The sequence below is a fragment of the Antedon mediterranea genome, chromosome 4 (assembly GCF_964355755.1).
Source record: "Antedon mediterranea chromosome 4, ecAntMedi1.1, whole genome shotgun sequence".
Taxonomy (NCBI): Eukaryota; Metazoa; Echinodermata; class Crinoidea; order Comatulida; family Antedonidae; genus Antedon; species Antedon mediterranea.
Window position 1 is genome coordinate 25,809,217 of NC_092673.1, and position 17,946 is coordinate 25,827,162.

The window sequence follows — 17,946 nt, forward strand, 5'->3', positions numbered from 1 at the left end:
TAAAGTTTGATAAAGTGTAGACAGAGCGTAATTCTGCGCAATTATTTTCTTTATCTTTCCCACCCATCTGATTCCATTTGGCATCCTTGATAGTTGGTCAGCATAGATCCTGAAGGAAGTGGTAAAATATTCTATAGCGTGGTTTATTACAAAACGTCCTGACGTTTAGTCACTAACGTTATTTTATAAACTTAACCATTAAATATTGAACAACGTGCCATAACATTTCAATTTATTAGATTGTTTTTAGGTTTTGTGTTTTTTTTTACTTTTTTCGTTTTTAATAATAAAATGAATTGTTTAATAAAATAGGGCTCTTCTGTTAGCGGATTTGGTCAGTGTTAGTGGTAGTTGTGTTTTTTCTGTGGATTCCAACAGCACTCTCCACACCTCCTCATTTCCCAGCCCGCTTACAGTATTGGTTTCTTGGTAATTAGCCCTAATATTGATTTGATTTGCGAGTGTAACCTTTTAGAAGCCCAATTGTTCACCTCTTTTTAACTTTTAGAATGGAAAAGGCATTATATTTTTTTGTTGGTTCCCACTAGGACGAAATGCCAAACTTTGACCAATCACGAGGCGATAGATGATAAGTGCGCTTGCGTATGCTACTTCTTGTGTTCCGTTCTAGGGGATTGAGAACTAAGCTTTACCATGCATTTGGTGCACGTGGTGCTTTTCCTAATACACCTTTATTATTACCAATTGGTCTAATTATTACTGAGTAGGTCCTTGCTTTATAAGTATGTATAAGCTTTAAATTTAAATGTGCGGCGCTTAAGTTATAATACGACTCTTCCAGTCATCGGATCATTACTTCATTTAACACGAGCCCAGACTTCTTAGAATTGTGTACAGTACAGAATGTTTTCTTATTACTGATTTTATTGGATTTATTTTATGCCAACATAGCAAACCAGCCTATTGAATACTGGAAAATCATTACAGTGATTACTTTTCTGGTAAAACTTGTATAGTAGGGTCTCGATGTGACGTCACATTTTGATAGTCCAGTTGTGGATAACTTAAATGTGAAAGTTATATATAATATGGAAGTAAAAATACAGCTGTTAGTTCTTTTTTTACTGTATAATAGTTTAGGCCTCTAAAACTCATCCGAAAGGGAATTCCCCTAACTTGACGTCACAATCTCTAACCACTTCCCATTGGTTGATATATTTACAGGTTGTACTTATTTTCCAAGGCACGTTGTGACGTAAAGTTCAAGTTCGCTGAACCATAACCTTTTTCCAAAATGGTTGTTTTGAAGAATATACCGTCTATTATTTCTCCTGAACTTTTGTACGCTTTGGCCCAAATGGGCCATGGAGATGAAATAGGTTAGTACAGAAACATTCTTCAGTACTGAAATAATAACATATATTAACATATTATGTGATAATATACCCCTTTTTCACTTACAAATAGGCCGCTGTAGCCTACTACCGGTTTAGCTTACCTAAACTACACCACCACTGCTGAGTCTACTGTGTGTACTAGGCCTACTCTACTACTGTACTAGCTAGCTAGCTCAGCTAGGCAGAGTAAGCCGCTAGCTACTTTACTATACAGTAGTAGTAGAAAATACCCTACCTGAATGTGGTCAGTCACGATTTTTCAATAATTAATATTAATAAAAGCAATATGAAAATGAATTTTCTAAAATCACATGAAAAATAAATTAAAAGCATGACTTTCAGAAAAGTATATAAATGTTGCTGGTTGTTCTTGACAATTAGTAATAATAATACTTATTATATAGTAGTCAGTCAGCACCGATTAACACGTAATAATTTAATATTAAATACTTTTCATAAGTAGATCCTTGATGAGATTTTAGACCTATAACTGACCTTGAATAGCACTGGTGATTGGTACTAAAAAGTAATTGTTTTAATAAAACTTTATGTCATTCAGTAGCCTACTGTTATACGTAAATTACCTTACTTAATTTGAATGACAGTGTGAATAAACTAGGACAGGTTAAACCAAAACTAACGGAGCAGACAGACAAAATATTGCCGAAATGCTGGTAGCTATCGACCCATTAATACAATCTGAATGATCAATCACATTGCATATAAATTGATTGCAGTAGAGATTGCAATGAAATGATACCTTTGGGACCCAACAAAGTGTCCCCTTGAAGATGTATTGTCCCCCAAAAACATGAAAAGTGAAGATTAATTAAATCAGACTTTGAATAGCTTATTTTGTAGTTTTAATAAAGTTAATCACTTGCGTAGAAAAAAAAACCGAAAAAATTGATTTTTCACTAATACAATAATTTTCAAAAATAAATGGTTCAACCAAACATCATTAGCTTTCAGCCAATTTGACTATTTTTGCTTTAAATTACAGTTTTTGGTCACTATTATGATATCAAATTGGCATATTCGACAAAAAAATGTAAAAAAATATTCTGTCAGGGGGACAATACAGTACATCTTTAATAGCGGTTGACCATTAAGGTGCTAATATTTCTCCTCGTTTGTTTTACAGGAACGTGTCCCCTGTTATGAGGTGTTTTTATTCCTAGTTGGTTACAAGAACGTTAGTTGATCATACCCAGTAATGTATTGATCACGCTATCATTAGAAAAGATTTTTGGACAAAACATTTTTTCCAAGGCAATATCTGTGTATTTATTCCTTTAAAATGTTATACCCTGATATTATATATTGATTATTATTGTTTTATTATCTGTCTTATTAAAAATAAAAACAAAAACATACTCTAAATCTGAAATACATTCAGATCTACAGTAGATCTAGAGGTCGACGGTGACATACGTGTCACTACACTTTGAGAAAGCCAACTGATAGTTTGGCGAAACGTCAGGTAAATAAAATAATCGTTTTTTACCATTATTACTATTATGGTTGAGATATAATTAACTATTATATTTTATCTGAAATACATTCAATTTTACACATTTTTAGAAGTTATTTTAATAATTATTTTGAAAGATCGAGGTACCATGTTTCGAGGAATTCCCATCTGGAAAAAATGTTAATAACTTTAATTAGCCTTTACCATGCTTGTATTGAGTAATATAGTTAAAGTGTACGTCAATACTACACTTGTGGTTTCTAAAGGGTGGTTGCTAATCTAATTTGGAAATACATAAATCTAAGGAAATGATATTTGGAAGCAATTGAAAAAGCCCTTCCGCCTCTTTCCTTCCCGGAATTGATAATAAATCTATACCATCGTGTAATTAAAATTATTTAATTTGATTTAATTAATTTTTTCTATAAAGCATAATTGTAGTTACATTACATTATAAAGTAAATGTATAATTAGATTTGACAGTAACCATCATTCAAAATATCAATTAGTATAACATAGTATAATATTTATAGTAATAATAATATTAAATAATATAATAGCATAATAATACAATACGAAATTCCCTTATTGTCCAAGAAAATGAAAATTACTATATGGCTCATGACTACCACAGAAAAATACTTAAATTATCAGTTATATTTATAAATTATAGTTTAGTTATTCATGTCTTTTTAATTTTTAATATGTTCTGTTTTGTTTCTTGGACCGCACCGCATATTGTGAGTGCCACTGATTCAAAGGTATGGTAAAAAAATATATAAATAAATATCCTAACTTTAAGTATTTTAAATTATAGTCGGTCATCCCAGCTGTGCAGGAAGAGGTTTAATGCATTTTGGTCCTCCGCATATAGTATGCCTTTCTATCCATAATTTCATATTTAAAGACTATCTTATACCATATTTAAGTGTAGTACAGTTATAGAAACTTTTTCAATGACGACATCAAGTGACCAAACGTTGCGTTCATGATGTCAGTCTGATGCTTGTAGATCATTCATCTTTGTAATGTAATGTGACATTTATATAGCGCTATTTCATGAAGATCAGAGCGCTGTGGACTTAGATGTTACACCTTTTCAACAACATTCTTCTCCCCTAAGGGTCACATCGTGTCATCAGCAGCCAACTGCGATATTAAATGTCCATTTGCATCAAACCAAGAACCAATTGTTTTTAACTCATTGTTTATAGTATCTGCGAAGACTTGTTCTACCACCAGAACCATGGAGCGAGTGAGCCTTGAACCCTGGCTATGGATTACGGTTCTACTGTCTTAACCACTCGGCTGTGACTCACTCATCCTCGAGTCTTTGTGCGTGGACCCAACTATGCAATAATCTGCGTAATGGCATTAACAATTTCAGTAGTCAGTTGAAGAAAGAGTTGAAAACTTGTTATTTCAAGCAATGTTGTTAGTAAGCACTGCTGATAATGATAGAAATTTGCGCTAAAATGTTAATAGAAGCATTCACTTTGCAAAATACTTTATTGAAAAATAGAAAAATATTTAAAATGAATTAAACTAAATGTGAAATAAAATGTTTGTTTTTGTAATTAACTCATGCCTATGGTTTGGAATAATCTTCCGTTTATCAAAGTTTTTTTTTTTATTTGCTTAGAATAGAATATTTTTATTTATTTATTTGCCAAAAGCGTCGTCATAAATATTCAATTGTAATTAAAAACTTGAGTGTTATGGTTATATTGCACTAAATTGGCTATGTTGTCATTTCTTATTTGATTTTGCGTTACAGTAGAACAGTACACAGATTCAGCTATGATGTTGATGTTGTTGTTACGTGGGTATAGCTAGGTCAGTAGGAGGTGTTGTACAAATACAAATAGCAATGAAAATCTTCAATATATTCAATATAATTTATTGTTTACTAGTTTACTATACAGGAAGTTATAATTGATCTCGACTTCCGGCCAAGCAGTAATTACTGAAAATTATACAGGTACAGTATATTGAATTGTCTATGTTTTCAAATGTTGCTTTAATTTGCACATCTAGGAGTTGCTCTAGGAGCGAGCGATCCACCTAAATCCAGCTAAAATTATAAATTGTTGACCGACACTATTAGTTTTAGCTGGGGAGATCAGACTTTCAGTACTGTTGGGCCTAGGCTAGGCTAGGCTCTGGAACAATCTGCCTATACATATTAGAAACTCGACATACAGTTCTAAGTCACTTCTAAAACTTTTTCTGATTTTTCTTTTTTAATTTTGTGTTACAGTGGTACAGTACATAGATTCGACTATGATGTTGTTACGTGGGTATAGCTAGTTCAGTAGGAGGTTCCAATTGTTGTTAAAAATGGAACGATTAATAGTATTATCATTAGTAGCATGCGATGTGGCAATGAGAATATTGTGGCAATGTTTATATTGTTTAATTGTCTGAAATAATAAATGAATAATAATTTTATTTAAACAAAGAATAATGAAACAAACCTGAAAGGGGGGGGGGGAATCATTTTTATCTCTCCAAAAAAATTGATATGAGCGTATAATGATTACATGCATTTAAATAGTTACTAAACAATAGGTTTTTATATTTGTTGAGTGTTGGATGGATGGTCCCACTGTACAGTATATCTACTGGATGCATCTTACTGGTCATTATACACTAAATTTTGTTTAAATGTATTTTTTTTATAAAGGTCAAAGGTGTTTTTGAAAGAGTGAACATTAACCATCTTAATAGCCACCGTTAAGACATTTGGGCGACTGTTTTAAAAGAAATTTAAAACAAGTACTGTAGATGCAGGATATCAATTGTATAACTTATCCCACACCTTTTAAACTCAAATTTGTAAATTTATAATCTGTTTATACCACGCCTAGAGTTGGGTAACCAAGTGGTTAGGACACTTGACTGTCGTACAGAAAGACCCAGTTTACTCGGCTGTAAATGAGTACCTGGTTGAAAAGTAATAGAGAAGGACAAAAAGGTGGTGTGTAATGGAACTTAGCACCCTACCACATAATTCCAAGGCTTAATAAAAATAATAATAATAGTGATAAATACTTTATTTTAACACGGAAATGTTTGTCACCACTAAGGTGTTCTTCTACAAGGCTGTGATCAACTTATACATTACTAATTAAACATTTTTTTTTTTTAAAGAGATAAAAATATATAAACAAAAACTTTACTTTTTACATTTAGGGTTCAAAATAAAATTCTAATTTGTGGCGTTTTAAATTGGTTTTTCTAGAGTACATTCCATAATCTAGCACCAAGATATGAAAAACTTTTACAATGACCTCCTAAACAGCTCATTTCTATACTAGAATCTGAACAGGAACTTTTCAATGCAAGGTTCTTTTTATTTTTTGACTTTGTATTCTAATTTACTGTGATTTTTAAATTTAATGTAAACGTGACAATCATACAGTATGACAGTATCTGATCTGGGGGGAGTTTTGGGGGGGTTTTGAAGTAAATTTTTCTCAGAAAACTACTATTTTAAGGAATTTTAAACATGAAATAATCGTTGAAAAATGATCACATTGTGATGCTATATGATTGTCAACAATACAATAGAACGGATATAATAAACCAAATCTTTCTATTGTAAAGTAAGAATTTAGGTAACATTTCATAGAGGATATCCTTCATACATATTTTAAATACCTGAATACTCTACAATATTTAGGCCTACCTTTATTCCTGTAGGATTAAGGATAAAACTTTCTTTGTTATACAAGAAATTGACAAAGACATCTAAACTCTTATCACCAAAACTGTAAGTTCAAATGAGGGTGTACTGTATATTATATAGCCACAACAAATAAAGGACAGTAGTATTAATTAAAAACAAATGAAGTATTCTATGGGCATTCAGACTTTTGCATACAATTGAAATGGAAAATCCCTATTTAACTAAATATTATATTATGAAAATACAATTCAAGTTCTAATGTGGGTGTATTTACCCACAACAAATAATAGGGATAGTAGTACAGTAGTATTCAAATTTAAACACAAATGAAAGTATGGCATTCCTATGTAATTATACAATTAAAATGGAAAATCCCTATTAAATAACTTAGCTAACAAACTGACAGTTACACATGTGTTGTGGTTGTGAAAATATTTTTTTTGTTAAACAGGAAGATCTTGGAATTGTTCAAAGTACAATTTACTTTGTTTTATTTATGCATAAAACAAATTAATACTACAGTACACTATTTTATCAATGAAACTTGCGTATTTAAAAAAAAATTTACTACAGTACACAGTAAAAGGTAAAGGATACAAACAATTTTGACCTGCTATTAAAGAATAGTAAGTAGAAATATGCGCCACCTAGCCCTTTAGCCTGCCGTTGCCTGTTAAAGAGCATATACAGTACAAGACTGCAACCTCTTCATGTACTGTAAGTGTCTTTGTGGCACGGCTCCACATTATCTTAACAAACTTATTAAACCATATGTCCCACTATGCAGAGGTCTTCAATCTAAACGGATCCTTTTACAGCACATAGAACCAACCTTAAATCCGTGCCTAAGGGCTTCTTTGCACAGGCACCAGAGATCTGGGACCAACTTCCTCCCCTTTTCTAATCAAATCTTTCCTAAAAACTCACCTATTTCAATAGTTATTCTTTTCATATTGTGCTGTGAGACTCCTCCGGTAAAGAGCGCTTTATAAATATTTGATATTATCATTATTATTAATCATGACTTAATGTAGTCCACTCAGTATCCCCCAAACACGACTTAAATACCTTTATTATTATTATACTTTCTTAGTATACCCTGTATTTTGCAAGATATTTCTATCCAATGTGTTGAAATAAAGAGATTTAAGACAAATAGAAACTTACAGTATAATAGTACATTGTTTTTCATTATACAGAAGTACTGTATTAATTGTTTTATAATTAAATAATAAATTATAATAATAAAGATTATTAATATTATTCCAGTAGTCTAGTAAATCTGAAACAAATAAATAATAAATAATAAATGCAATGTTTACTATAATCCCTGGTTCAACAACCTCTCATTTATGGGAGTCTTCACAATTTAATGATCGAAACAAATAATACCATATTAGGCATCATACCAAAAAGAGAAATAAACTTTAGTTTCATTTTCATAATATTATTCTTAAATTTATTGGAATTGTACCATGATCTTTTTATACAAAATCATGATAAAATATTGTTTTTCTTCTTTTTTTTTATTGAAAATATTATTAGCATGATTACAGCTGTTTTGTGAGTTCTATCATCCATCCTTTTGCACTGAAAGTTGCTCTCCAATTTACACTACAGTTAACAAGTTCCTGGTCTTTTAGGAATTCATACCATTATTTATCAAAGATTCTGCAGTAAGTTTTTCTCTAAAACACATCTCTAAATCAGTCACTCCACATTGATTAAAAGTATAATACTACACTATTTATTAATTTAATATTTTTATCATGAAATTAAAAAAAAATAAAAATTGTAAATAGTGCTTTTCATAATTACCAAATTTTTATATTTTTCATTGAGTCATAGTGGCCTAGGTTGCTTTTGTTTTTCCTGATTTTTGGGGGGTTTTTTTGGTCAAATAAATTAATGAAATTAAAATTAATTGTTAATAATTAGAAATTGTATAATATATTGCAAAAAAAAAAAATTTATAGTATGTCTTCTTACTTTATTTAAGCATGTACTATTACTTCATTTGATAATGTATTGTTTATAATAATAATAATTAAATATTTATTTTAAAACGGTGGCTCCTTTGAAAGTTTTCATGGCGGAATGATATGTTGATATAAAGTTTGCGTTACATCACATACTGTATATAGTTTTGAAAAGAACTGTTGAGTTTCTCTAGGAATAATAATATGCCTAGAATATTCTATGCTAAGACCAAAAAGAACCCCCTGAAATTACAGTAGTGCAATTATAAATTATGACTAAATACAATTAGTCGACTTGATTCTGAGAATGTCATAATTTTCTCACCTCCCAAATGAAGTAATTAGATATTAAGGTATTTTAAATTAGGGTGTTATGTAAATTGAATTAAAATTTAATAGAATTGCAATGCTATGCCAACCCAATATTGTTTAAATTGTTTTGATTGGTTAATAGGATCATTTTGTGGTAGGACACGCCTATTATACCAAATCCTAAACAAATACATACAGTACATAACACACAATACATCACACCATTTTATTACCGGTAATAGTACAATGGAAGGTATTTGAGGATATAAGTTTATCAAAAGATAGTATCAAAATGTACTTTTCAACAATTGTCTCATATTCTAGTTCCAGGACACACCCTTTGATGAGGTGATCTTAAACCAAATTCTAGAATTTTCTGAAGACCATAACAAACATTACACCATCACAAAAATATGGTATGATGTGAGCAAAATTAATCTTGGTATATAAATTGAAATCGTTACAATTGTCTTGTGGGTGACCACTCCCATTAATGAGGATGTTAGGTGAATCAATATTTTAGCATCCTAAAGTGGGTCACACGATGACTGAAATCGCACCAGAGGTTTAGGTCATACGATATCGCACCAGAGGTTTAGGCCACATCTTGTAATGAGGTTATAGTTTTTAACAAAAACTGCTAAACATATGATTAAAATGTTTTAAACAAATGTTTGTGGTGCCTACCACATATTTACAGTACCGCATTTCTAAGAAAATCATCTAATTTATTAATTAAGGAGGATTAGGAATAGCTATACATATGTATACTCTATTGTTAAAATATGAGCATGATATTAATAGAACCTAGGTTGATTGAATAATTAGAACTATTACATCACATGTGACATTTATAACAATAAATCACGTCATGAAAATCATATAGCACAATGGGAGCTTAATACTTGGAGTGTGGGATGTGTCTATTGACTGGGGTCATTGCCTACAACCATTCACATCAGTGTATGATCTGATTTTAAATAGAGGTTGGACTTAACCTTTAGATTGCCTTTTACATTGTCCAGACACCATAGTTGCATACACACTGAACAATCATATCGCTCGTAAAAAAAAAATAACACTATTTTCCCTATTCAACTTATTATTTTTATGGTATTATATGAGCATTCTTCATTTTATTTATTTAACCTTATTTATAGAGGGTGATCCAAAACATGCTGACAATCTAGGGGCCCTCATAACCCTAGTTTATCCTCCTGACTGTGGTGGTCTGGAAATCATGGGTTTGAGTCCCACTTTTTGATGCTGCTTGTATCCTTAAGCTATATCTACACTATCAAACTAGTTTGACAAACAAAGTGTAATGTTCCCAAATATGGTAGTGATATGACATCATGTCCATATATGGAAACATCACATTTTTTTGTCACATAAAGTTTGATAGTGTAGACAGAGCTTTAGACAAGATACTTTACTTATGTTTGCCTCTCTCCACCCAGGTGTATAAATGGGTACCTGGTTAGATAAAGACACAACTTTGTGCTGATCTAGCTGCATTATTATGAGAGTATATTTCCATACGTGTTTGATTAAAAAAAAGAATGACTGGGGTAATAATGTTCAGTGCTTAGAGGTTTCACAACATTAGGCGCTATATAAATCTATGATATTATTATTATACTACATACTGAGCAAGTACATTTTGCATGTCAAAATGCACTCCATACAGTATATCATTATTTCTTTGCTGGACACACTGCTTATTGAATTAAGGGTATGTGGCACAGTGTGTTTCTTTGTCAAGAGACTTGCCTCTTTCCGCCCAGTTGTATATGGGTACCCAGTAGGGTCTAAAATCACAATTGCACTGATTACTAGCTGCATACTGTATTTATGAGAGCAGTTCCTACATGTTTGATCCAATGACCGAGGGAATTATTAATATGAAGTGCTTAAAAGCTTTGAGCATTAAGCGTTATATAAGATTGATATTAAATCCCCATCTGTACTGTAGGTAGTATGATTCCAGGCTAGTGATATGTATATTGTTGCTATGTTTTCAATCATAACAATTTTCCTTTTTAAAAATAAATCACAAACAATAGTATGATTATTTAATGCTATTGTATTGCTGGGAGGTGAGGTGGTCCAGAAGGCTATTCTCTTGTTGTAAATAGTACACAAATCACACCCCTTATCAAAATATTTTGAAATTTGATAGTTCTGTGTTTTGGTGATGAATAACAAAAGAATCACAATTTTAACATTCAAGAGGAACTAAATCACGGAATTTCCAAATCAAACGCACATTCTTATATTTTCAAAGATATTTTGTTGGGTGTTACATCAGGCGTATAATTTGTCAATAGTATGACCAGGTTGATATTTCATTTGCACCTTCAGGGGCTTTTTAACAAAAGATTGGTACATGACTCATACTACTATCAAACCCTGGTAGACAGAAAGAACGCTCTCTTTATTCCCTTCTTTTACACCTATAGTTTTGGCTGATGCAAACTTTCCTTCAAGTTCAATATGCAAATCAGGACCAATCCTTATACGTGCAGACGGTAAGAGGTATCTTGTTTTTTTTTCTATTTTTAGCAAATTTTGTGTCTTCATGTTGACATCATATTTCAAATTATCCATGCCATTCGATTGGTTGATTACATATCATGCATTATTTGAATACATCCCGATTGGAAGTTAATTTTTTTGTTAGAAATATTTGTTTACAAAGCTAATATAGGATTATGAATTTTTTTAATAATGTAAAGTGCGCCATCTACAATATAACAGCTATTCGCTGCCAAATAATGAATGCCATATTTATTTATGAGTCTTCAACATTCGATTCAAGATGGAAGCAGTGGTGGCGCCAGAATGTGCCTCCGCCGGAGGTCGAAGGGGTGGCATGTTTGCCAAGCATCCATTTGCTGGATTATAATTAGACATTCTCCTCTTAATCCATAAGGCATGGATTATATTACACCACATTGTATGAGCAATGCTGTAGCTTTGTTTAGTTCTTAAATTTGAATTTAAAACATTTTTTTTTAATAGGCAATGATATTCCAGGCCTTCTGAAGGCAATTTTGACACTTCTACCATTAGACACCTATGTCGATCAACCTGTAAGTGTGATCTTGTGCATTTGATCATATATTAAACTATTTTAATTTCACGACATGCCACTAGACTACCACATTTAGTAGTAATCAATCACAGTCCTACCATATAAGTGGTAATCCCCCACACACATATATTTCTGAGAATTATGTTTTGATGCAATAGCTACAGTATAGCCTTGTAGTTATTCTTGACATTCGAAAATTGTTACTGTAGCATTAGGTAGACTTGTAATGGAATAAAGTAAAGTAAACAATATCAATTTGTACCGTAAATTTTAAAATGTATTAAATTATTCTGAGCGGCCAAACCTAATTTAATTTTAACTACTGCTGCTTTTTCAATTATCTAAATTTGCAGAAATATCATACCCTGAAATAGTATAGCAATTTTTTGTTAGTACCCATGAGAGTACTTATGTACTTAAAATGGTTTGTTGAGCTTAAGATTTATACCATAAAAAACTAAATATTGATCTTATTTTAGGTGAATTCTAACTCGGTCAAGCTCTTTCTACACTATCAAACTAGTTTTTAAAAAGAAGTGTGATGTGCCCAAATATGGTAGTGATGTGCCCAAATATGTATACCTTTATAATAAAAAAACAGCATTTAAAACATAAGAATAAGTAACAAATATACGTTTTATTTTTAATGGGATCATTTCAATTAGGCCTGGATTGAAACAAAAAAAAAATGATTTCTAGTTAATCTTATAAAGTAACATATATGTGTTCATAAACTAATATTCATTACTTAAATTACTATTAAAAACAATTTTTTTTTTATATAATAATAAATATAACATATATCCGGTAGTAAATAGTTAATTATCAGTCTATTAGTATTTTAGGAAAAGCTATAAATACGCATTTTTACAAGCTTATAGATATTGAACAAATATAATAAGTGTTTGTTTATGAGTCTATTATTTGTATTAAAATTCCCTAATTTTTCAGGAAAAGTACACATACACACTTACTGTTTGTGTGTAGGATGTTAATGATTATTCTGTTTAAACTCTGGATAATATTTTGTTATAGTATAAATGTACACATCTATTCTGTTTGTTTGGAAGTATATTGTAGTATTGGTGGATGTTAGGAAGTTTAAATTTAATTTAGTATACTGGCAGGGCAGATCAAGGATTTTCTTTTAATATGAAAAGCTAAGATAATAGATATAAAAAAAAGTAGTGCATAATGTCATTTTAGCTGTCAAAGGGGTATGCGCATGACACAAACGCTACCCCTTTGCAGGGGTTATTCACCAACCTTCAGTTTGGGATGGTAAATGAAGGTAGGTTGTAACAGGTTTGGAAATGTCTCCTTCGTCTACAGTTCCAAAACGAAACAGTATGTCATACTTTGCATTGTGATAAGGTGAAAAAGTTAAAGAAAAGAAAATAAACTGTAAATGTATGCAAAAAAAAGATACAATAGAAATTACCAAATGTGTCAATCCTCCATACTGTGACAGTTTATTGAAATTGGAACAAAATCAGGGACAAATTTGAAGAAAAGAAAACTTTCAGTTGATTAAATCCAGTGACTCATTCATATCTATAAATGTATTTAACTATACAACAGGAACAATATAAGTGTGTCAAGCCTGTATTTCGATTGTTTGCAGGTTTTTAGGAAGTGTGTGTAGGTAAAAGGAAAACATAATATAAATATTTTGATTAAGCACTGTTCTGTCAGACGCAGTTAGTCAATTAGATTCTTGGAATACGATTAGGTGTAAGGGACTATTGGTATACTCCTACGCCAGTCATTGAACCCATTGTATTTTGTATATTAAGAAAATAGAATATAAGCTTCATGTGGAAAAAACTTATTCAATTACTAATTTAACCTTTAAAATTAGTGTGAATAATAGTAAATACCTGTACTATCACTCTATCATGACACTTCCGGGCTGGGTGGTATCAGGTCCACCCCCTTGATCAATGGACCAGATGCCTGCATGAGTTGACCTTGTTATTTATTATGACAATGCAATATTACTATTTAATGAAATGGGTAAATAAAAAAAAAGAATTGGTATATTGGCATATACTGTAGGTACTGCTGATAAAGTATCATATTTGAGTGACCTCTGTATTAACAACTATAATATGTTGATTCCTATTAAAAGTTATGAAATATGTTTTACCAGGAAGAGTTAAATTTATTTCACTCTTCACTGGTTTTACATCCCATACATTGCATTTGTTACTGCTGGAAAAGTTCTGGAAATTGACTACAAAGGCATTATAAGTTATATCAATTTGTGTTTTTACAATATAGTAAAACCCGTCCTTTGGAACACCCCTATGCAAGAGACACCACAAAAGGAACAATTTCCCATGAGGAGCAAAATACTTTTTAATTTAGAGGACACTACACTCTATAAAGAAATATTTGGGTCCTGAGGGTATCCCCATAATAGTTGTTCTAATGTACATTACCACAGTAACCATTCCTAACTCAATCCTATAGTTTGCCCTGATGGGATCAAATATATCTGAATCCAACCAATCTAGATGCTGTTCCTCTTCATATGTTTGAGTATGGTAGCCAGAATTTAGATTGTACGAAGATAATGTTTCTTTGAAATGTTTACACTGGTAAATTACTTTATGTTTGATCAAGGATATAGACAAATACTATTCATTAATTCACAAGTACAGTAGTTAACCAGTAAAATCCCTATGTTATGAATGATATTTCTGTAGCGCTTTAAAAGGGAACTTATTTTAGAACACTCTTTCTGCTTTACCACCCATGACGAATAAAGTGGAGTTTATAGTTATTATCAATTGTGTAGCAAAGCTTTATATTTATATTTTATAATAAGCAAGAACCTTTTAATACCTAGAGTCACCCTTTAATAAATGTACATTTTAGACATACCCTTCTTTTTGGGCATCTCTACTCAAGGAACATTCCTAGTAAGGTCGTTAATAATAAGGATTCTACTGTTCATTATCATAGGTATTGTTCTTTTTATTGTCATCAAAAAGACGTGGCAATTATCATAAGGGCGTGTGGCGCAGTTTGTTGGACGTTGGTTTAATGATCGTGAAGTCATGGGTTCAAATCCAACACTGATTATTAGCTGCATTAATGGGAATATGTTTACATACATTTTTGATGCCAAAAATTGAATAAAATGGGTTAATGTCTAATAACATTATGCACTTTATATAACTCCAGGATATTATTATGAAATAAAATGAACACAATCTTCATATTTTAATTTCAGGCAGTGGTGATGCAGTTAGTGGATAGTGATGCTCAGCGACAGTTAAAAACCCCTGTTTGGGAAATATATAAAGAAATGTTAACAGAGGCAGAAGGTAGACAGGTAATAATAATATCAACTTTTCCCTGTTTACTGTGATAAGGAATGTCACATGAAATTAAGATTATAATATCCAGTAGTTTCTATGAAGGGATGGATGAGTCATGCACCTTTGTAGTGCATGCATAATATTATACTGTCCTCCTCTTCTTCTCATGTGTCAGTGCTTCCTCTCTCCCATATGCCTCGCCTGTATCCCCGGGTATTACACGTACCTCACATCATTCACTACCTCCTGCCTCGCATATGGTAGTGCCTTATCTCTTGCATAAGGAATACCTTCTCCCTTACATATGGAATGCTTCTCCTTACATATGGATTGCCCACTACAATGATAAGTAGGCACATTCTTCAGTGGGAGATGGAACACTTGACCTGATTTTAAGTACAGTATTGTAATAGCGGAAATTTAATCTGTTTATTGACCACTGATCAATAAAAACAATTTATTTCTGATGACTTTACCACAAAATGAGACATTGTTTTTAATGTGACCTTCAGTTTACTATGTAATAATTGTTTATATAGTAGTAGGGGGAAAAAAGATATCATTTTAGAACAATGTGTGATTTTTAGTTGTTTATTTATTAACAAATATTAATAAATGTTCCTGTTTTCTGTTCTGTATTTCTAATCTTGAAATGTTTGTATTTCTTCTAGATAATAATTCAGATTATTAGAAAATGCAGTAGGGTCTATAAACCCACCCCTTGTTGCACTTTCCCATAATAAACATTAATATATAATCTTTAAAACACCATAATATTCAGAATGAAAATGTCTTACTATTTATACACAAAATAAATTCAATAGTGAATCAGTAGTGTCTAATTTCAATTAATTGTTTTGATTTGTATTTTTCTATTTCTAGATAGAATTGAGAAAGGTTGAACGATTCAAGTTTTATGATCGAGCACGAACAGCTTTTGCTGTTGTAGCAACAGGGTATTTAGAATTTTCTCAAAAAGTATTTTCTATTTAATTTATTTAATAATTAACATTGTTATTATATTTGTTGTCATTAACTTGAATAGTACTTTATCAAATAATAGTAATAGTTGCAGGGGCTACACTTGATTAGCTAATTGCAATTTCCTAATCAAATATTATTATTATGTACAATGAAATTTATTTTACTATTCTCCATATTGTCTTTAGTTTTTTTTAATTTAATTTTTGGTTTTTGTTTAATTTCAGAGAAAAGGCTTTGTATGGTAATCTGATTTTGAAGAAAGGTGTCATATCCTCTTCACAATGAAATCAAATCTACTATCAGTATTATGGGGTACTAAAATTCCATTCTACATTACATTTATTTCTCAACAATATACAACATAATTTTATTTACTGAAGAAAAGCATTAATTGTGGGCCAAAACAAAAAAAGAAAGATTATACTGTAAGAACAGAAGAAAATAATAACGAATAAAAATAAAATGTTTATTTTACTTGTACAACAATGGTAAAATGTTGTCTCTAAAAAAGACTATATAGTACATATACTGTTTGTTCGATAAATGTTAGTTTAATAATCTGATGAGAGACAATCATACTATATAAATATAAAATATGAAATTGTTTAAAGCAGAAATTGTTGTACCTAATCTTATTTTCACATTTAAATTTCTTTGAATTAAAACTTGCTTAATTATGGTCAACATAATTTAGTATTAAGATTTAAAATCCTAAATTGATGACATAATTTATTTTAAATTAGTGAATCTAAAAAGAAAAATAGTTAATCTAAATTCTAAAATTGTTTATTTTTAGTTTAGTTATATGTAAACTTAAATTAATTATATAACTTATGTTAAAATCTGATTTCCAAATACTTTAGGTGCTAATGTCACCATGAGTTTAATTTATACAAGTATAAAATATATATATTAAATTATAAAAAAATGATGATTATAAAAATATTTATAATAAAATGTAAATCGGAATATACAATAATGTAGTTGTGAAATTTATAACTCTATAGTCATGTCTCAACCATAGCATTAAAACAAACATTTAAAAGGCATTGATTCACACAGTAGAACTTATTTGGGACTTATTAGTAAGGCTACACTTTCATATGAAACAAATGGACAATATATGTTTTAACATGACAGCCAATATACGTTTTAACATGAAGGCAGGAGATACCTTATTAAGGAACACTCTATTGAATCGCAAAAGTGTCGCCATATATGGGTTCTGCTGTAGTTAAAAGTTTTAGCACCAAACTACCTTGATATTGACTTATAATGTTTTTTTATAAATGTTATCATTGATCACAAAAAAGAGGAAATTGATGCATGCACATGATTTAACCAGCTGGTCTATGGGTGTCACCATGAAAGTAATGGTATCAGAAACAAAAAATGATATAAACCAAAAAAAGTTATGTGGTGTTACCATAATTCAAAGGAACAGGCACGCAGAGTGAGGTATTGTTATTCAATTCAAAGAACATTATAAGCGTCCAAAAGACAAAAAGTAACAAAAACAACAATGGCAAGAGATAATTAAGAAAATGGACGAAGGCAGATCCCAGAAAGATGAGAATCTTGTGACAGGATTGACTTCACAAATTAATTAAAAATAGAAAATTATAAAAAAAATAAATAATTTGTTAAAAATGAAATTTAAAAAATATAATAACACCGGTGGATAAAAGTTTGAAAAAATAACGTAAAAATGATGAGCAGAAA

At 30.7% G+C, this 17,946-nt stretch overlaps 2 protein-coding genes across 4 annotated transcripts in view; both read left to right on the top strand.

Annotated features, from left to right (window-relative positions):
- Positions 1 to 17,946, top strand: part of LOC140046153 (oxaloacetate tautomerase FAHD1, mitochondrial-like) — a 122,219-nt gene that overhangs the window by 59,097 nt on the left and 45,176 nt on the right. The window lies entirely within an intron of this gene.
- Positions 1,233 to 17,176, top strand: LOC140046149 (fucose mutarotase-like). Of its 3 annotated transcripts, XM_072090694.1 has the most exons (7): positions 1,277 to 1,340; positions 4,746 to 4,813; positions 11,277 to 11,352; positions 11,839 to 11,909; positions 15,153 to 15,254; positions 16,123 to 16,196; positions 16,449 to 17,176. In XM_072090694.1, exons 3-7 carry the CDS (start codon positions 11,286 to 11,288, stop codon positions 16,507 to 16,509), a joined length of 375 nt encoding a protein of 124 aa, XP_071946795.1. In that variant the 5' UTR covers positions 1,277 to 1,340; positions 4,746 to 4,813; positions 11,277 to 11,285; the 3' UTR covers positions 16,510 to 17,176. The 3 variants fall into 3 exon arrangements, with proteins under 3 accessions (XP_071946793.1, XP_071946794.1, XP_071946795.1); XM_072090692.1 differs by lacking the exon at positions 4,746 to 4,813 and having other exon boundaries at positions 1,233 to 1,340; positions 11,277 to 11,345; positions 16,449 to 17,170; XM_072090693.1 differs by lacking the exon at positions 4,746 to 4,813 and having other exon boundaries at positions 1,252 to 1,340; positions 16,449 to 17,174.